At 36.7% G+C, this 17,640-nt stretch overlaps 1 protein-coding gene across 9 annotated transcripts in view; it reads right to left on the bottom strand.

The window, feature by feature from the left end:
* rbms3 (RNA binding motif, single stranded interacting protein) overlaps positions 1-17,640 on the bottom strand; it is a 312,168-nt gene that overhangs the window by 252,249 nt on the left and 42,279 nt on the right. For all 9 annotated transcript variants that reach the window (XR_006372710.1, XR_006372709.1, XM_044138143.1 and 6 more), the window contains exon 3: positions 2,646-2,855. Coding sequence is in view for 7 of the 9 variants with exons in the window: in XM_044138143.1 (XP_043994078.1) it covers positions 2,646-2,855 (210 nt within the window). In the remaining 2 variants the exon portion in view is untranslated. The remainder of the gene's footprint in view (positions 1-2,645; positions 2,856-17,640) is intronic.

Raw genomic sequence — 17,640 nt, forward strand, 5'->3', positions numbered from 1 at the left:
AACATTTTCTTGCATTAGTTCTGCACAGTTCTATTAAGGTGCTGCCAAAGCAGATTGATCATCCGTCTGGAGTTTGAATAGATCATCGTGACACTTTAATATTGCTTTTTTTTAAGCTCTCATTTCCCTGTTTTACCATCATGACAAGTGTACATTTGCAATCAATAAATTGTAATGTTTTTGTTTGCAAAATTCACACACTCGCATACAAATCTTACATTATTTCCTGGCTATGAAAAGGCACAGGAAACAATAAAATGCTATAACTGAGATTGTTAATCTGTACACTTTTAACTCAAAGACAAATTAGGTTTAGTTTGTGTAAGAATCTGTAACTTGAAGTGACTGTAGTCAGTCAAAGGTCCGGGGGATGGTTGAGAATTGCAATGACTTTAAGCCCTTTAGAGCAAAAAGGACTAACATTTGCAAAAATTGTGATACATGACAGAGCCCTACAACAATACCAACCACAACCACAGCATTTATGCCAGTCATGTGAAATTTAATGTTTCTTTTTTTTGTGTGCATGACGGGAATCAAACAGTAGAGCTCCTCTTTGACTTTTCCAGTGGTAAAAGTCTGCAGACTTGCAGTGTTTGTAATGGTGACAATTGTGTTTAGCAAGGGCTTGGGAGAGGAATCTGTCTGAACCACAGCCACAGAATGGAAATCTTCTCCTGCTTTCTAGGAACAAAGAAAACTTTCAGGTAATGTAAAAAGGCATGTGTTGTGTAACATGGAGCTATCATACAGCGGTGGTTATCGTATCTAAATCCAGTCCAATTTCACTTCATGCACGCAAGTGCTTAGGGGAAGTCTCAACATGCAGAGAAGAGCAGATGGGAATTAAGGTGGGGCATATTTAAGATGAGATTGTAGTCATGGAAAGCTGGAAAATTGAGAAACGTGGTGTGATCCTTTGTAAAAATCATTTATGACAGGAAAATAAAAAGAGAGCAATAACGCTCTGTGGTGGTATTCCTCTCCCAAAATGTTTGTCACTTTTGGGATGCTTCCATGTTTTTCATTGGTATTTTTTTATTTTACCAGCAGAAATTCAGAGGATGTTTTTACGCAGAGATGCATAGCAGCACTGTAAAAGTTGTGATAAAGAATCATTATTTGTTTTCCTAATGCAACCATGTTTTACTATGAGATGGTTTGTTAAAGGTAAAGGAGTGCTACAAAGGGTAGGGCATAGTATATGTTATATAGAGGCAAAAAGGTTAAATTTTGATCTCATTTGTCCACTTCTTCCACATATATATCCTTTGACCCCTACATGACTGGCAACAAACTACAAATGGTAATTATTGATTTCTTTATCATATAACAATTTTCTTGCTGCTCTTCCATAAAGGCCCAATTTTTTGCAGAGCATTATTAAAGTCAACTTAGTTGACTAATTTCTGCACCTGAGCTGTGCATCACTCCAGCTCCTCCACAGTTACCATGGGCCTCTTGGCTAATGCTCTGGTTAATGCTCTTCATTCTCCGCATGCCGGTAGACAACCAGGTCTTGGATGGTTCAAAGTAGAGCAAAGCTGTTTCTTTCATCAGGTGAAGGATTCAACAAATGTTAAAAGATTGGGATCTTTTTAAAAAAATCTAAAGCTGCCAAAAAGTTCCTCACAACATTATCCATGACCTTCCTGAAGTCAACTGTTTAATAACATTCTCAATGAGTACTTTACAAAAAAAGTCTGGATTAAAACTGATCTTAATTTACAAATGGGTATGATTTTTGTACCAACTGGGTGACTTTTGAAGGGAGTTGACTGCACTGAATTATGGGTATCAAAAGAAAAAGGGCTAAATTGGCTAAGTTGCAACGTCATTCTCAATATTTCCTACCATAACTACAACCTCCCTTTCTGCTTCTGGGGAACAGGGATGGAAATATTTTTTCTTCTCCTAAACATGTAGATGAAACTTTGAAGCCAATATACGACCACTTGCATATAAAAATTGGCATTTATTTCTTGTGGAATATGTAATAAAAATCCCTCGCAGGTTGTGAGAGATTATGAATCTGACATGATGTAATAAGACCTTGGAAATCTTATAACTTTCCTAATTTCAAGTACAAGCTTTGAAAAAAAAAAAAAAACCAACAAAAAACAATATCAAATCAAATATATACTGCACGCAAAATGTCTAGTTTGTTCTACTGACGACCAAAACTATGAGCAAAAGAAAACAGGACCAGAAAAGTAAAACCAGTCAGACTGTGAAAAGGAGTAAATTCCTAAGATAATGACGAGAGAAACGACACAGAAGTGTCTCTGTCTCAATTAGTCTCCTTAAGCATGGTCAGTGCAGGAGACAGATGGAATGAAAACAAATGAAGTAGCAGAAAGGAAGAGGAAAATTAGCAGTCACATGAGAAGACAAGCGAAGGGAGGGCGAGGTAAAAAACTGGAGGGGACTTAAAAGGAAAGCCTGAAACAAAAACGGGGAAACGCAGAAAGAAGCCAAAGAAGAATAACAAAAGGTATGCAAGAAGAGTACATTATGTGTGCATACTGAAACAAGTTTACCCTTATAGAAAAAGCCACTAATGGTTACCAGAACGAGGAGAAAAGAGACAGGCCGGAAAAGCAGTGATGTATTCCTCCAGCAAACGGGCTAAAAGCATTACTCACAGCTGTATGGGCAGTGCAGAAGGAGTAGCTTGTCTGTGTGGAAGGAGGGTGGTGATGTCGATGTTGTTGATGGTAAGGTATATATTGCTGAAGACTTGCGTGAGTGAAGTGGCTGCTCCAGCTTTCTTGACCACCACTGACACCAGAGGCCCAACTGGAGCTGATGGAAGATGTCTTACTGCTGTGGTACCCTCTCACTGCTGCGCTGGGCTGAAGGAGTGAGACAGGAAGCATATAGAAGAGAAACCAAGAGGGAGAGCAGCAATTAATATTCACATCGAGAAAAATCACCATCACGACTGCGAGCACGCCTGGTTCTGCAACAGGCAAGTGCTGACAGCCATGTGCACTCTTGGTGACCTGTGTTAAGAGAGAAAGCAGGATGTTGTTTTGATCTGAAATCTCCATGCCAGACCAACAAGATTGTTCTCACACGTTCTTTTCACGCAAACTCTCTTTTGCTCCCTCCCTCCTTGGTTCTCTCCGGGAGCACCAGATGTTATGAAACCCCCTTCTGTCACGGTTGAGATGTGTTCTTTCTGCAAAAATGCTGATTGGTTTGATAAAATGCTTGGATTGTGGGCTGGCAACAGGCGTCTCAGTGTGCCATTATGTGCTAGGTATCAACAGGGTTCAGGAAACACGGGGCTGAAGCTGCTGACACTCTGACTTAAATTGCTGTGAGATGGGTTTACCGTGGCTGTCATGTCCACTGGAGCACAGAAAAAGAAAATATGGGACACACATGCACACACAGATTAAAGGTATTTTAACAAAACCTTATGCAGAAATCTTGGTAAAGTGAAAACAAATAAAAGCACTCTATTGAATATTTTTGCTTCTTTTGAACAGATATTATTTTAATTCATTTTAAGTGATAGATGCTGCAGTTAAAATGTGTAAATATACCAACAGCTGTGTGACAGAGTATGTCAAAGTCAGAACGTTGTACAATATAGTCTCTCTTATAAACAATTTGTGAATAATTTGAAAAAGATACCGTAATTATTTTAATACCTTTCAAATTTAGCTTAAAGTCAGTAAGTTTAACAATATGTTTCAAACTATATTTAAACCAAAATACTGTTACTTTGACATTTACATGTTTTTCTAGTCATAGGAAAAAAACTTGGTAGAATTAAAATATTATGTTAAAGCCAAATTTGCCAGTTATGAATAATTGTAGACATAATAAATGTCAATTTTACAAGACCCCCATGCACAAAACATCCTGTGATTGTTAAAAATTAACTCTGTTTTACTCAGTTTACTAAACACAAAAACTTAGTAAACTGGCAAAAAAATAATAAATCAGACATTCACCAGCAACAGCAGTCAGAAGGAGGGTATGGTTAGTGACTCTGATTTTGATTAATGCACTGATCAGGATGGGGTCCTGATCGATAATGTCTTCCTATGTGAGTAATGTGAGCCAGGAGAGAGCCAAGAAGTGTAAAGAGTGATAAACTATCTATAGTATCTAAAAATCAGCTCTAAGGAACAGCCTAGACCTGACCAGATCTGATCAATACACCACCTTCAGCTGACCATAGAGACCACACTTTCAACCAATAGAAACATGAGAATCACTTTATTGGTGAAAACTAAAATTTTCTTGTGTAAATAGCATCATTTTAGTACTAGATTCAACTGCAGAAATTGCAGCATCGTAAGTAAAAGTATAGTTGTAATGGATTACTTTAATTATTTGGATTTACTCAAGCAATGGAGTCAAATTACATATAATTTGAACATCCAACAACTGCACATGATGCAGAACTACAAGTGAACATTACAACCAGAGCAAACACAAAGAACTTTGAATTAAGTACAGCTGCATATCATTATTTACTTCTAACTAGTGATACACAGTTGATGGTAGCCTTTGTTAGATTTTCACTGAGGTCAAAGGTTATCCCACACATGAGTTAGAGAAGAAAAGCTAAGGCAGTAAAACAAACTCGCATCTGAGCTTACAAAAGCTTTCCAGGCCCATATTCTTCATCACTTAAGATCCATAGGGACAAATGCAAGGGCTAGCGCTGCATATTAAGTAAAATATATAACGACAGGTTTAGGGTTCATGGTAATGTAAAACAGGACAAGTCTGCTTCCCATAAAGAGAAGGCAAACCAACTTACCACATAGAATCTATAGTTAAAAAGGAGTCCCAGTGGCATAATAAAAAACATAAAATGTGAGGAAAAAGAACAACAATGTGTGAGGAATCAGTTTAAAATAGGAAATATCAACCTAAAGACAAAAATGAGAAGGTGAACATTTTTTCTGCTTTTAACACAATCAAAGGCTCAGTCATAGGGTTAAATTTGAGAACTGTGTGGGAAGGAAGGACGCATCATCATTTTAAGCTCGATCCCACTGAATCAGGTTATTGAGAGCTGTAAAGGCATTCGCACATTCAGACACTGCTACTGTAAAAGCCAGAGGGGAAGGACAGCCTTGAGTATGGTAAGCTGCATGGTCAAATACGCTTTTTAACCCAACTATTCACCAGTTCATAGAGTTTAAGTGCTGCCTCTAGTCGTGCAACAGCCTCCAGTGGCCTTATAAATGGGGATCATTCAGCCAAAGAGGAGGTATTTCAAACTAATGCACACACTGTATGCAGAGGTATTTTGTTGAAGACTCTATCCCAAGGCGGCACTAAATTATAAAAAATGTTTCATATGCCCAAGTAATACAGAAAAAAGGGGGTCATTGGTGAAACTGGTTTAAGGCTGCATGGTTTATATTCAGCTTTAAATCACAGAGCAGGGTGATGCTTTTACACTGAACTGAGATCTGACAGTCTCAACATTCCTCTACCAGAATGCACGATTGGTCCCCAGACTGAAATTCATGTCACAGACTTTCAACACCTCATCAGAGAGCTGCAGTCGCTCCATATATCTCTGGCTTATAAAGGGATATAGTTACACTTGCCATTTTTGCTTTAAGGGGGAATGTTTTACATATTAGACAAACAGATGTATGTGTGTCTGTGCTTCAGTGTGTACTTATGTATTGCTTATGACAGTAACTCCATTTTCAGTCGATCCCTCTTACTGGCAGCCCATGCCCTCAAAGGATACACAATAACCTAATAAAAATCATATTCTGCAACACTTATACAGACAGGCCGAACAGGCAGTGGCTTTCCAGGACTGTATAGTTTCGCAAAACTAATTTGAAATTATCAATGTTTTGTTTTTACACATCAAAATGGCTGAATGCTTTATGCACATGATGCTCAAAAACATGAAATATCTTACGTGTGAACTCTATGTGGCCAATTCAATCATCAGAAGTGAACAAAATTTTCTTCAGCTTGTGTTGGTGTTGTGTTTTTTTTTTTTCTTGATGTAATACTTACATTTTATAAATGAAAACTGTCAAGGGAACTTGTTCAGAACGATGGATGATGCTTGTGGTAAAGTAACAATTTTAATACTCAGGTGGAAAACAAAAACCCACAGCATTTGGCGTTAGGTTCAAATCTTGGGTGTTTGTTAAAATGTATTCACCCTGTGCATGGTTGTTTTTTGGTCAGATTTTCTTGTATAGTGGAAATAATTGCATCTTGAGCTAATTAAAATCTCTGAATTGCCTCTAGGTGTTTGAGTGTATGGCAGTCTCCGTTATTCATGTCGAATACTGTGATTGACTGTCCAGGTTAGGCCACCACCCCCTACAGCCCTGAACACAATTAACAGGAACAAGAATAGATTCATAGATTGCAAAATTTTACACACAAAAAAAAATCTAAACACAAAGAAACATTTGCAGTGACTCTGGGCAATAATAATATTTTGAGGTATGCAAGGTTAAAAAAAGACAAACAAAAAATAAAGTAAAGAGCTGAAAATTGAATGAAAAAAATGATTTTCTCCCTTGGGTTTTGTTCAGACAAATAATGCTGCCCAATGCTCTGATGGACATTATTAGCACACACAGAGAGAAAACTCAATAGCAGAAGATCTAACGCCACTTTGGAACAAGACAAACATTTTATTACGAATGCTGAAAAAACATGGATCTTTTTAAATTATGTCTATAATTAAAATCACCTGAATAAAATGAGAAGCAGATCAAAAGAGCACAGAAAGAACTCATGAGAAATGGTCACAAAACCCGCAGCTGACACATCTCTTATAAAACTGCTATTCGGTTCAATATACATGTAAAACTTGAAATTTGGAAAGTTATCAGTGCCAGCTTTTAGAGGTTGAATAACCTTTTAATTCACCCACAGCTCATTGTGACTCTATTAACACGCTGAGGAGAACCAGAGCATGGCAGCTCTCCCGAGTCCATTTGTCTGTGTTTAAGTGATTTTCTCCCATCTCTTCTCTCCCTCTGGTGACACATGCATAGTTAGGGCTGTCATAGAATGGCTCTCTGTATACCGCAGTGCACCTCTGCATAGGGGATACAGTTTTAGTGCAGATATAAAAATAATAAAAATAAATCAGACCTGGTTGTTACAGATGTATCAGCAATGGCAGATAAAAGCTCCTAAAGGAGTTCTTTGAAAGTATCACATTCTTGAATTCAGAAACTGCAATGAAATCTTACCTTGGGAAGATCACATAACATGATCACTGATCAAGTTGGAATGAAACTTTCCCACTGTTAAATAATACAGTATAATTCAACAATCTTGCTTTCTAATAATTTTATTTCCAGAAGCCCCACCTCCAAAAAGCAGCTCCTTCAAACTAGCCAGCAGCAATTAGCAAACACCTGGTGGAACAACACATCATTACATAGTTACTTGTCAGTGAAACGCTGGTAAAAAACGCTATTTAAGGGTTAATAGTGGAGTGATGTTGTGATGACTTCCTGAAGGCAGACTGTCAGAAAGAGTTTCATAAAGTATTAATAAAACTTTACATTAAATTGCAAAGTCAAATTTCAAAGTCATATTTAATACCTACACAAATTTTCTAGCAACTGAAGCTAACAGTAACTTGATTGTGCCATTAAACGGCATTATGTGGCTGGAAAACACATAATACTGATCCTCTTAAGATTTTGTTTTTCTCGTGGCAGCAGGAGGTCAGTAAGATGGTACAGAAGTTTAACACAAATAATTAAAATAATTATCGCCTTTCTTAAACTTCCCAAGGCTTTCATTTGACTGTCTTTTTGTACAAATGTGTTAATAGTTCTTGTAAAGTTAGACAAATCAACAAAATGTACCTTAAATTACAGGAATTAAGCTTCCTCCTCTGATAAATCATCCTATGACGTTGTGCTTTCTCTTTTCTCTGAGCATTAAACAACACTGCTCTCTGATAATCGGATCAGCCTGCAGACATTGTGCCTCACTGCCATAGAGCAAGACAAAAAACAAAAATGATTTAGCAGAAGAGGAATCTAAGCTGAAATGCCCTGGCATCCTGTTGTTCCTGCTATAACTCTGAACATCACAAAAAATTGAGATTGTTAATGGATTCAAAGCAGACTAATAATTAGTAGACATTAGCAGAAAAACCTAATTCCCTAAAATATGGCAAGTCCAAATAAATAAACAATCACATTGTCATAATGGGTTATTTGTGTGTAGAATTTTGAAAATCAGATGAATTGAATACAATCTGGAATAAGGCCATCAGACAACAAAACATGGAACAAGTGAAGCGCTGTGAATACTTTCCAGATACACTTTAACTAACCTAATCAATAAACCTAATAAATTAACTAACTAACTCTGCTGGGAGATGTTAATTAATGCAGACATGTGACAACATTTCACTGCAGTACACTAAGCAAAAAAAGAAACATGGACATAAATGGCCCAAATGGTCGGTAGAAATAAAAATGTTCTTATGTGTTCCACAGTTTGTTTGTTTTTTTTTTTTTGTTTTTTTTTTGTATATTTTAGTAAAAAGTTTCTGAAAACTGTTCAGAATATTTTGTCTGAATCAGTCATTTTTCTTATTGAAGCCCCATTTGGTCTTTTTGACACCAAACCTGAACATTCAGATCAACCCCCAGTGAAACCATCTAGGATCCATTGGTTGCCAAACAACCCTACTTGCCCGCTCATCTTTTCCATTGTCAAGTCTCAAGCACAAACTTAGCATATGTAGATCTTGTTGGATATTAGGCTGGATACAGTTTATTCTTAGTTAAAGAGCTAGAAGAAGATAAGCAAGGGAGAGATTACCCCTTTATTGGCCTCTGACCACTTGCACTTGGGCAAATACCTCTCATCCTCTCACATTACCTCCGCTTCCCTCACTCCAACTTTCTCTCCATCTCTTTTAATGCTGCTCTAGGAAAACACTTTTGTGATTCAAGCTGACAGTCTAAGGCGATGGGAAATGGACAGTAACTAAGGCAACTAGGTCAGAGGGTGACATTATGCATGGAGTGGTAGCTGGATATTTAAACAAAGATAATTTATACAGAATATGCAAGTATATAGTCATACTGAAACTTGGTGCAGATATTTTATCCTTAAATGGACAATCTCCCAATAGTCTTTTTTTGTATTTAGGATAATAGGAGAAAAAAAATCTTGTTATATTTTCCAGCTGAATATATTTGTTTCTTTAAGAATCTTGTTTTCAGGCCAAATACAGACGGATGAGAGGTTAAAGGAGCCACATAAAAAGTAGCGGTCTAGAAGGAGCAATCGGAGAGAAAAAATACAAACAATCGCAGACTGACATTTATTTTTCTCCATCCATATTTGACCTCTGAGAATCTTTACCAGGTCAAAACATAACCATTCAGCACATGGAGGCTTAAACAAACTTCACAGTGTTCTTGTTTGCTATCCGTCTCCGCAAATATTTTCTTTGGATTTACATGATTACCCTCTGATTAACTTTGAGCCAACTGCTGCTGTGAAACGGATGTAGAGCCGTAAATGCGCATTTTACCTCCTGTGGAAAGCAAATGACAGGAAATGAGAGTTGATCAGACTAACAGACATTATTGTTAGGCTTTGCTAAAGAGTAACACCTCTTTCAGAAAAAAAAAGGCACTGAAAATACAATCTTTTCCCCTGGTTTCCCTTATGCTTGGACGAACAAGAAGAGGTATACAATCAGACTACTAGAGAAGGGAAGCTAACATTTACACAGGGGTACCTCAGAATGAAAGGAAGGTCTGAACAACCATCTACCCTAAACCAAAAAATCCGATGTCTGGATTAAATACAAAGCTTCAATAAATGTGAGCCACATTTCTTTTTGGTGTCTTTCTTACCACTAATCCATTTGCTGCAGTGCTAAATATTCCCTCTTTGGATCTAGAAATTGTAAAAACATCAAGAAACCAGGAAGAGACTTGTTCCGATCCACAATGTTTGCAGGACAAATCAATGCTTCTAAACAGTTTATTTTGACTTGTAATCTAGGACCTAAAGTTCACCACGAGAAATCAATATCATAAATAAGCAAAATAAATTTGTTTTAATGTTGCTGCTGACTGCCTAAACAGAATCTTTTTGACAAAGTGTAGGATTCTTTTTAATTAGATGTGCATTACGAAAAAGTCGTTTATGGCTGGGAAAGGATTGAAAGTGGATGTTTAACATTTCCGCCGGAAGAAATGCTTGGACGAACAAGCGTCTAATCAGTTCTGCTTCTTCTTTCAATTGCTTCCACGGATAAAATGTACATCTGCTTCACAGCAGAGAAAGTTTTACTGCTTCATGGTCACATTTTCAGTCAACAAATCAAACGCTAAGTTCTGATCAGTGCCAATATTGGTAATGGTGAGTTGTGAAGTTACCATTGCAAAAACCCCTAGAGAAGTGACAAAAGTTCCCTTCAATAACTAAGTTTTTCAATCTTTTTTTTTTTTTTTTTTTTTTTGTATACAAAGACAGGAAGTACATTGTATACTAACACAATGCTGCTTTCCTAAAAAAATATATAAATAGTTAATGAACCATTTTAAGGGTTTAATATAAACATTTAAATGGAAAGAACAGTCAGAGAGCCATGCCTTGTAAAACAGTGACTTAAGATCAGTGTGTGCAGAATCGCTCATGAATGCTATCTAATGATTCGTTAAATATTTGCTTGGTTAATAACCGGTAATGTTAATTATTTATAAAGGTCCTATGATGATATTCTTATTGTAAATTGGTGCAATAAGAACAAAAGTTTCAAATTACCCCTGCAAGGCTTAAAAACACCCGATCCGATAAACTTTCTAGAAATGCTATGAAGAGATTGTTTACATCAACATTACCTTATTACAGCACAATCTTAATTTGCAGTCAAATAACAGACAGTTAAACTAATTTAAAGGAAATAGGAAAGTAAATCATAGCTCTGCAAAATGTAATACGCAGTAATTCATCAACATAACAGTATAAAGTAGACAGGGTGGTAATGACTGTCGCTAAACTGTGATAACACCTGCTCATCCAATAGGGCAGCAGGGTTACATCCAAGTGAATCTCACCTCCAGGCAAATGCTTTCACCCTGACATTTCAGGATTCTTCATATGTACGCTTTTATACACCCACCTCTATGCCTCGATCACTCTGTCTGGATGCCTTGTTTTATCACTGTCTCCTTTTTGTCTCTCCGTCTTTTTGTCCCTTTATGACTGCCCCACACACTCTTTTCTTTCATCATTCTATAAACTTCAGGTATGATGGATGCCTCTGACTGCTAGAGGCCTCTGAGTCCAGCACACTAAATCCTAAGTGGAGTGCTGCACCATTACAACACCTACACGACACAGAAATAGCCGCACAGGATTACTCGGTAAGAAGAGGTGAGATTGAACCATTATATAGGAAAACTTTCATATACAGTAAAGTACAATAGTCCTGAATTATCCCTGCATTCTTTTGATTTTTCTTCATATGACCCAGGCATTCTTGAAGATTCTTAAAGTAATCTTGAGCAGATTTTCTTCAGTAAGTTTCCTGTAAATATTTAAAAATTTTTTAACTTTTTTTCTAATTTTCTGTTAATTTGTTTCAATCCAGGACCTGATCACTTTTAGTTCATATATATTTGTGATTATGATTACCGTAGTAAAAACATGAAAATTGGTGGGTAAATGAAATTGGATGATTTCTTGTTCAAATAGCCCTTAAAAGTATTTAAAAAATGAGATATTCCTCTGATCAGCAAACACACCACAACAAAGATGCTTCTATTTTTGAAAATGGCAATCTGATAAAACCAAAGTTGAAGGCTTTGGCCATCATGATCACATTAATATAAGAGGGAAAATGGGCAAAGAGTGAAATCCTGAAGTCCCAACTGTGACGTAGTGGCTGCATCATATTGTGGTGATATTTTGCTGCAGGAGTTACAGTATTGGTGCTCTTCACACATTGTATTGTAATCAGCTTGTAAAAGGATGCCCAAAATGTTTGACCCCAGGTCAAACAGTTTAAAGGAAAAGCTTGCAAATGTATGTAAATGTCTGATTTTTTAAAAAAGCCTCTCATTTTTCTAACATTTATCAAAAAGATACATTAGTAATCCTAATGGCACTATAAAGGAAAACGTCTGATTTAATTTCAAAATGTGATAAAAAAAAAGGTTTATATGACTTTTTGTGTGGTTTATATTCATATCCCTTTAAGGCAGACATGCTACAGTTATTTCTCGTTGCTTATTCCACCTTCCACCTCGAAGGAAGCCGATACCAGCTTCAAACGTACACATCTGTCAAGTATCATGAACTGTACTGAGAGTCTCAAGTGCAGGGCGAAGGCAAAACACTCTTCATTTCTGTGGATCCTACATGAAAAGGTCCAAAACTGCTCTTGAAAAGATCATTTTTAAGAATACAAAGGGAATATAAAGTGAAGGGTGTCTGTCAGTTTCTCTTAGAGCACAGACTAGACTGTTGAGCACAGAGCAGAAACCTCAGACACAGATCAAAATACAGACATATGAAAGACTCAGGGTCAAAAAATCCCCAGTACAGTTATTCCTTTTTTACCCCCCATTTATGCTTAAAACTTTTATTTTGTTGTTTTGTTGGTTTCGTCAGGTCCCATTGTGCCTGGAAATAAAGAAATAAGGAAAGAGATGGAAAAGCTGCAACCAAGTCTGTGAACACGACCGTCTTCCAATAACAACACTTCTTGATAAAAGTCTATTTTCTCTGCACAGTGTCGCCACAAGATGTTATCATTTTTTCTTTAAATTCAATAAACTCCTCTCTCTCTGCTCAAAAGAGAAGTCTACAGTTTAGAGAAGAGCGCGTTTTCCCATACCGGGCAGGATTCTGCAATATGACTTGCTAAAATGCTGAAGGTGTAAGGATGCAGTTTTGAAATAAGAGTGTGATTAAACAATGTACTTGTTTGCATTGGTGCCAAAAAACAATAATGTCAAAAGTAAAAAATATTTCCCTTGTAAAAGAATTGGATTAAGCTTTTAAAAACCATGTTTTTCCAAGTTTGTTTTTTGTAAAGTGAGCACTCACAGATCACCTTTTTTCTTCACAGTAGCTGAAGTTTTGGATGACACTTTTCTCTGCAACGCTCAAGAACATGAAACATCAAATGTCAAGGATCAACTCAAATTTTGCAGCTTTTATAGCATGTAGTCTACTTAGGAGAGATTAATCAGTTATAAGAGCAAACCACTTCAGTTCAGTGTTTACACTTCTTTTTAATCAGTATACATTGTTAAATGAAGAACCTGCATATCACAAGCAAGGCACTGAATGCTTAATGATTGTACAATGTCTTATATCTCACACTAAAATCTTTAGCACCAATATCTCTCTATCTCACTCATCCAACAAACAATGGAAAGGGCAAAAGGGGGTGTGATAAAAAAAAACAAAAAAAAAACAGAGATCCCACCACTCTGCACCCCAGTGGAGCATAACAGGATACACATGTAGAGTCATGACCACATTCCAGCTTCGCTCTAGACCGCTGACACAGGGACATGTCAGAACTGTAGTTCTCAGCCCCCCGAGAAAACCAGACAGCTATACTGCCACTGTTTTAAAAGGACTGCACTGTGACATCAGTTCACCACCACCTGTCAGAAAAATGTGTCCTTTTTCTTCCGTTGTCGTTTTCTTTTCATCTATGATTTATGTATTTTTTACAAATAAAAAAAATACTACTTTGTGTATCATAGTATGATTTTTTTGTCTTTTTTGTCAAATTAAACTGCAAATAAAGTAATCAGAGATATTTATCAATGTGATTAAACATTACACTTGATACAGGCTGTTGGGTTACTGTACGACCAGTGTTGGGGTTTTAGTCAGTATTGCCTGCAATAAGTCAAACTCATTTCCAATGAGAGTTCAAGAGTTTCTGTTTGTTGCAGATTGTGTGGTTCTGTTGTCTCATTAGACTCGTGATTGTGTCCACACAACATAACTCCTTACATCGTCTCCAACTTTAACAAAGAATATTAAGACAGTACATGTTTTGCATCAAAACAAGCAGCGTTTGGTCCATCACACCATCCCAGAGAGGGCTGCCTCTAAACCACAGATACAAGCATGTCAGGCCACTTTTGAAGGCCGTCTGAGGGAAAGGAAACCTTAATGCATCAAGTTCTTTCATACTTGTATTTATGGGAGTCCAGATATGATTACTAAAGACAAATGTTAGGTCTTGAGAGTTGCAGCAAAAAGTGAAAATAAACAAAAACAAAAATAAGCCATTACAACAGCTTATGTTTTAGTTTTTGTAGACTAAATTTGGAGGGTGCCTGTTAAACAGGCTCATGGAAAACTAAGAACTTGGATCTCTGACTACAAACAACATCCCAAACCATCAACTGCAAAAAGTCACTAAGAGTTGTAAAAAGTACACACGTATCCCAAAATCAGTGTGAACCTTACAAGTACCACTTGAATATTTGTGCTTTTGGTAATTAAGTTAATTAGGTGAAAGCACTTGTGAATGCCAGGCAGTTAGGTGATGCAAAATAATTATTTTCTGCTTACTGTTATTCATCTGTAATCAAATATTGTCCTGTGTTTAGTGATCATGTGAAAACATGCCCTTTAAAAACAGCTGAGCACATCATTAGCATCTCAAACTGGTTTAAAACCAGACTACTGAATTAGAAATTTAAAGAACAATATTTCTGGGACATAACTGGTTTAAATTTTATTAACCAACTGCAAAACCTGCACTTTTAATTAAGATGCTAATTTTAGCTTTAGTTATAGCCTATGGGACATTTTATTCAAGGTGCACTGGCACAGAGTAGAAAAGAAAATGGAATGTCAACTAATGAATATTGCTTTCTTTACAATCCAGCACTATTTGTCAAACACTGAAGGGCTTACATTCAGCAAATAGATAAACTAACAGTAAATCAGAAAAAAGAAGGGAGGGTGCCCCCAGGACTACAGAGTTTCTAAAGCTACCGAGTCAGCTTAAGAAACTTTATGATTTATGCCAGTCAAGGCAATCAATTTCTACTTCTGTCAGTTAAAAAAACAGCAACAGCATCCAAAACCACACCACAAATCTTCCTTCAGTTATTAGGATCTAAGTAAACTATCATTTAAGGTTTTGGTTTATGGTCAGTGGTCAAACTTTTTCACTGGTAAGATGCATTTAACTGCATTGCACAACACAAATCCTCTTGCTGCAGCATGCTGTCCTCTGGGGCTGAGAGGGGGCTTGCAGCAACTGCAGATGGCGGATCACAATTTCTATCTGCTCCACACCCTGTTTTACATAGCCTCTCAATCTGAAGTCCTCATTTAGGCTGGAATTACTAAGTAATTACACAAATACAGAGCAGAAACATACATGTGCCATTCTTGTTTCTGTGCATTTAGTGTACTTGCAGCAATAAATCTTTTCCCTTCATGCTCTGTCAAAACTGTAATCATGATACCAGTGTCATGCATTAGAGTATGCTCAGATCCCCTCTCTTGAACCCTGCCCATCAGAGAGATAAATGAGTGTGATTTCTTTTGACACTTTGAGTATGGATATGGAATTGCAGGCTAAGATGACAAGTTTACGACAGCAAAGGCAAGTAAGGTGATGCTGCAAACAAAAGGAGCCAAAAGCAAGATCCAGAAACAAGATCCTTGCTGTCAGTTTTGTCTAACTGACGCTAACATGGAATGACATAAAAAAAAATAAAAATAAAATACATCAAGCAAGTCCTTTCTCTGACATGTATTAAGAGTATTATCAATTTGCATCCTGAACTTTAACATTTTGACACATTATGGCCATAATTTAATTTTTTGCGATAAACCAATTCCAAGTCATGCATAATTGTGCTATGAAAAAATACATAGGTTTCCACTTTTATTCCAAAGAAATATAGAAAAACATGGTGCCCATTTGTGGTCGGATGGCCTACCTCTAAACTTTGTAAACGACCTTTCTGCACAGCTGCAAGTCTTTTGGACCACCTATAGAGGCTGCATTTATTTCCTTTTTTTTTTTGCAAAGCTTAGTGGGATTGAATTGAGGGGGTCTGTGAACGAACATCCATTTTGAAGTTTCACCACAAGTTCTCAATTGGGTTTAGATCGGGGTTAGGTCAGATTTCCAAATGTGAACACATGAATTTAATTTTATGTAAACAGTTTCATTGAAGTACTGGCTGTATGCGTAAAACTCCGGAAGACCCGACATAGAAAAACATGAGAAAAAAAAAAAAAGCTTATAAATGGTTTTGAAGGGAACTTTGAAAGTTTTCTAATTTTGTGAAATCTATAAGGATCTATGAAAATGTAGCAGGAAATATAATAATTTTTGCATTGCGTACAAATGGTGCACAAAAAGTACATGGTCTAGATAATGTAATGATTAACCTTCAAAAATTAAAAAGACATTTTACATGCTTGCTTTTACTTTTTGATTAATATTGTACAGTGAATTAGAATCAGAGAGATTTTTTTCTGTCAATATATATATATATATATTTTATTTAATTCTTATTGCCAACTGTGCTTGTGCCTGCTGAAGAAAAGCATTGCTAATAATTGCTAATCCGGCCAAAATATTTTTTTTTCTGCAGCTCCTCCAGAGTCACCACAGCCCACAGGGCTGGTTTCTAATTTAAGTGCGTTTCGTCCACCCTCTCAGATTAAGTGGGCAGTCATGACTTGGCAGGATGCAGATGTGCAATACTCTTCATTTTTGGGTGGCTGATGAAATGGTGCACTGTTGATTTTCATCATGCTGTTGACTCATTAATGTTCTCGAACACATATCTAAAGCCTTCCTAGAAGGGGGCAGAATTATGGAGAAATGTTTAATGTTTAATATAGAATCACAAATCATTTTCTTTATAATTCTATACTATTTTGTTTTGGTCTCTAATGTATAACACCCACAATAATATAATAAAGGTTTTGGGTATAATATAAAAAGTAAAATAAAATAAAATCAAGCAAGACATGCTGGCATGTAGGATGCAAAAAACACTTTTTATACAACTTTACATTGTGCATGTCAGAGATGCCCTCTACAAAAACTTTACAGAGTTTCAATGTGAGCAACAACAGCAGAATCATAAAAAAAATCACTACTTCCTATCCAGATTAGTAGACTAGAAGCAGCCTTAATTGAACCACAAAGGGAAAGCTCAGATCAATATATGTCAAATTTTTTTAAAAAATTGTATTTCTTTAAAATCACAGAATTCCCATGATTTTTCCAGTGGGTGGGTGACATTATAGCCCAACAGAAGGAGAAGGAAATAAACACAATTTAAGAGCGGAATGGCTATAATGGATAAAGTGGAATGCATTAACCTCCCATTTAGTTATGAAGCCTCCTGCTGGTTGAGCAGGACGACTAAAGACGACAGGGGTGCTTAATGTGACTTTCATTAATGATGAGCTACAGGCTAGAAGCTGAAGGCAGGCCATGCACAAATTGAAAAGTGGTGAAGCATATCTGTGTCGGAAGCCCAGTTTCCAAGCCCTGCAGTCTGACTGATTGAATTCCTGCCTTACCCATGGAAGGAATTCCTAAGCTTCACTTATTCCCGTTTAAGGAGGGTTCAGTTGGTTGTGTGTTGTCTCTACAAGTAAGAT

The sequence above is a fragment of the Gambusia affinis genome, linkage group LG14, assembly GCF_019740435.1.
Source record: "Gambusia affinis linkage group LG14, SWU_Gaff_1.0, whole genome shotgun sequence".
Classification (NCBI taxonomy): domain Eukaryota; kingdom Metazoa; phylum Chordata; class Actinopteri; order Cyprinodontiformes; family Poeciliidae; genus Gambusia; species Gambusia affinis.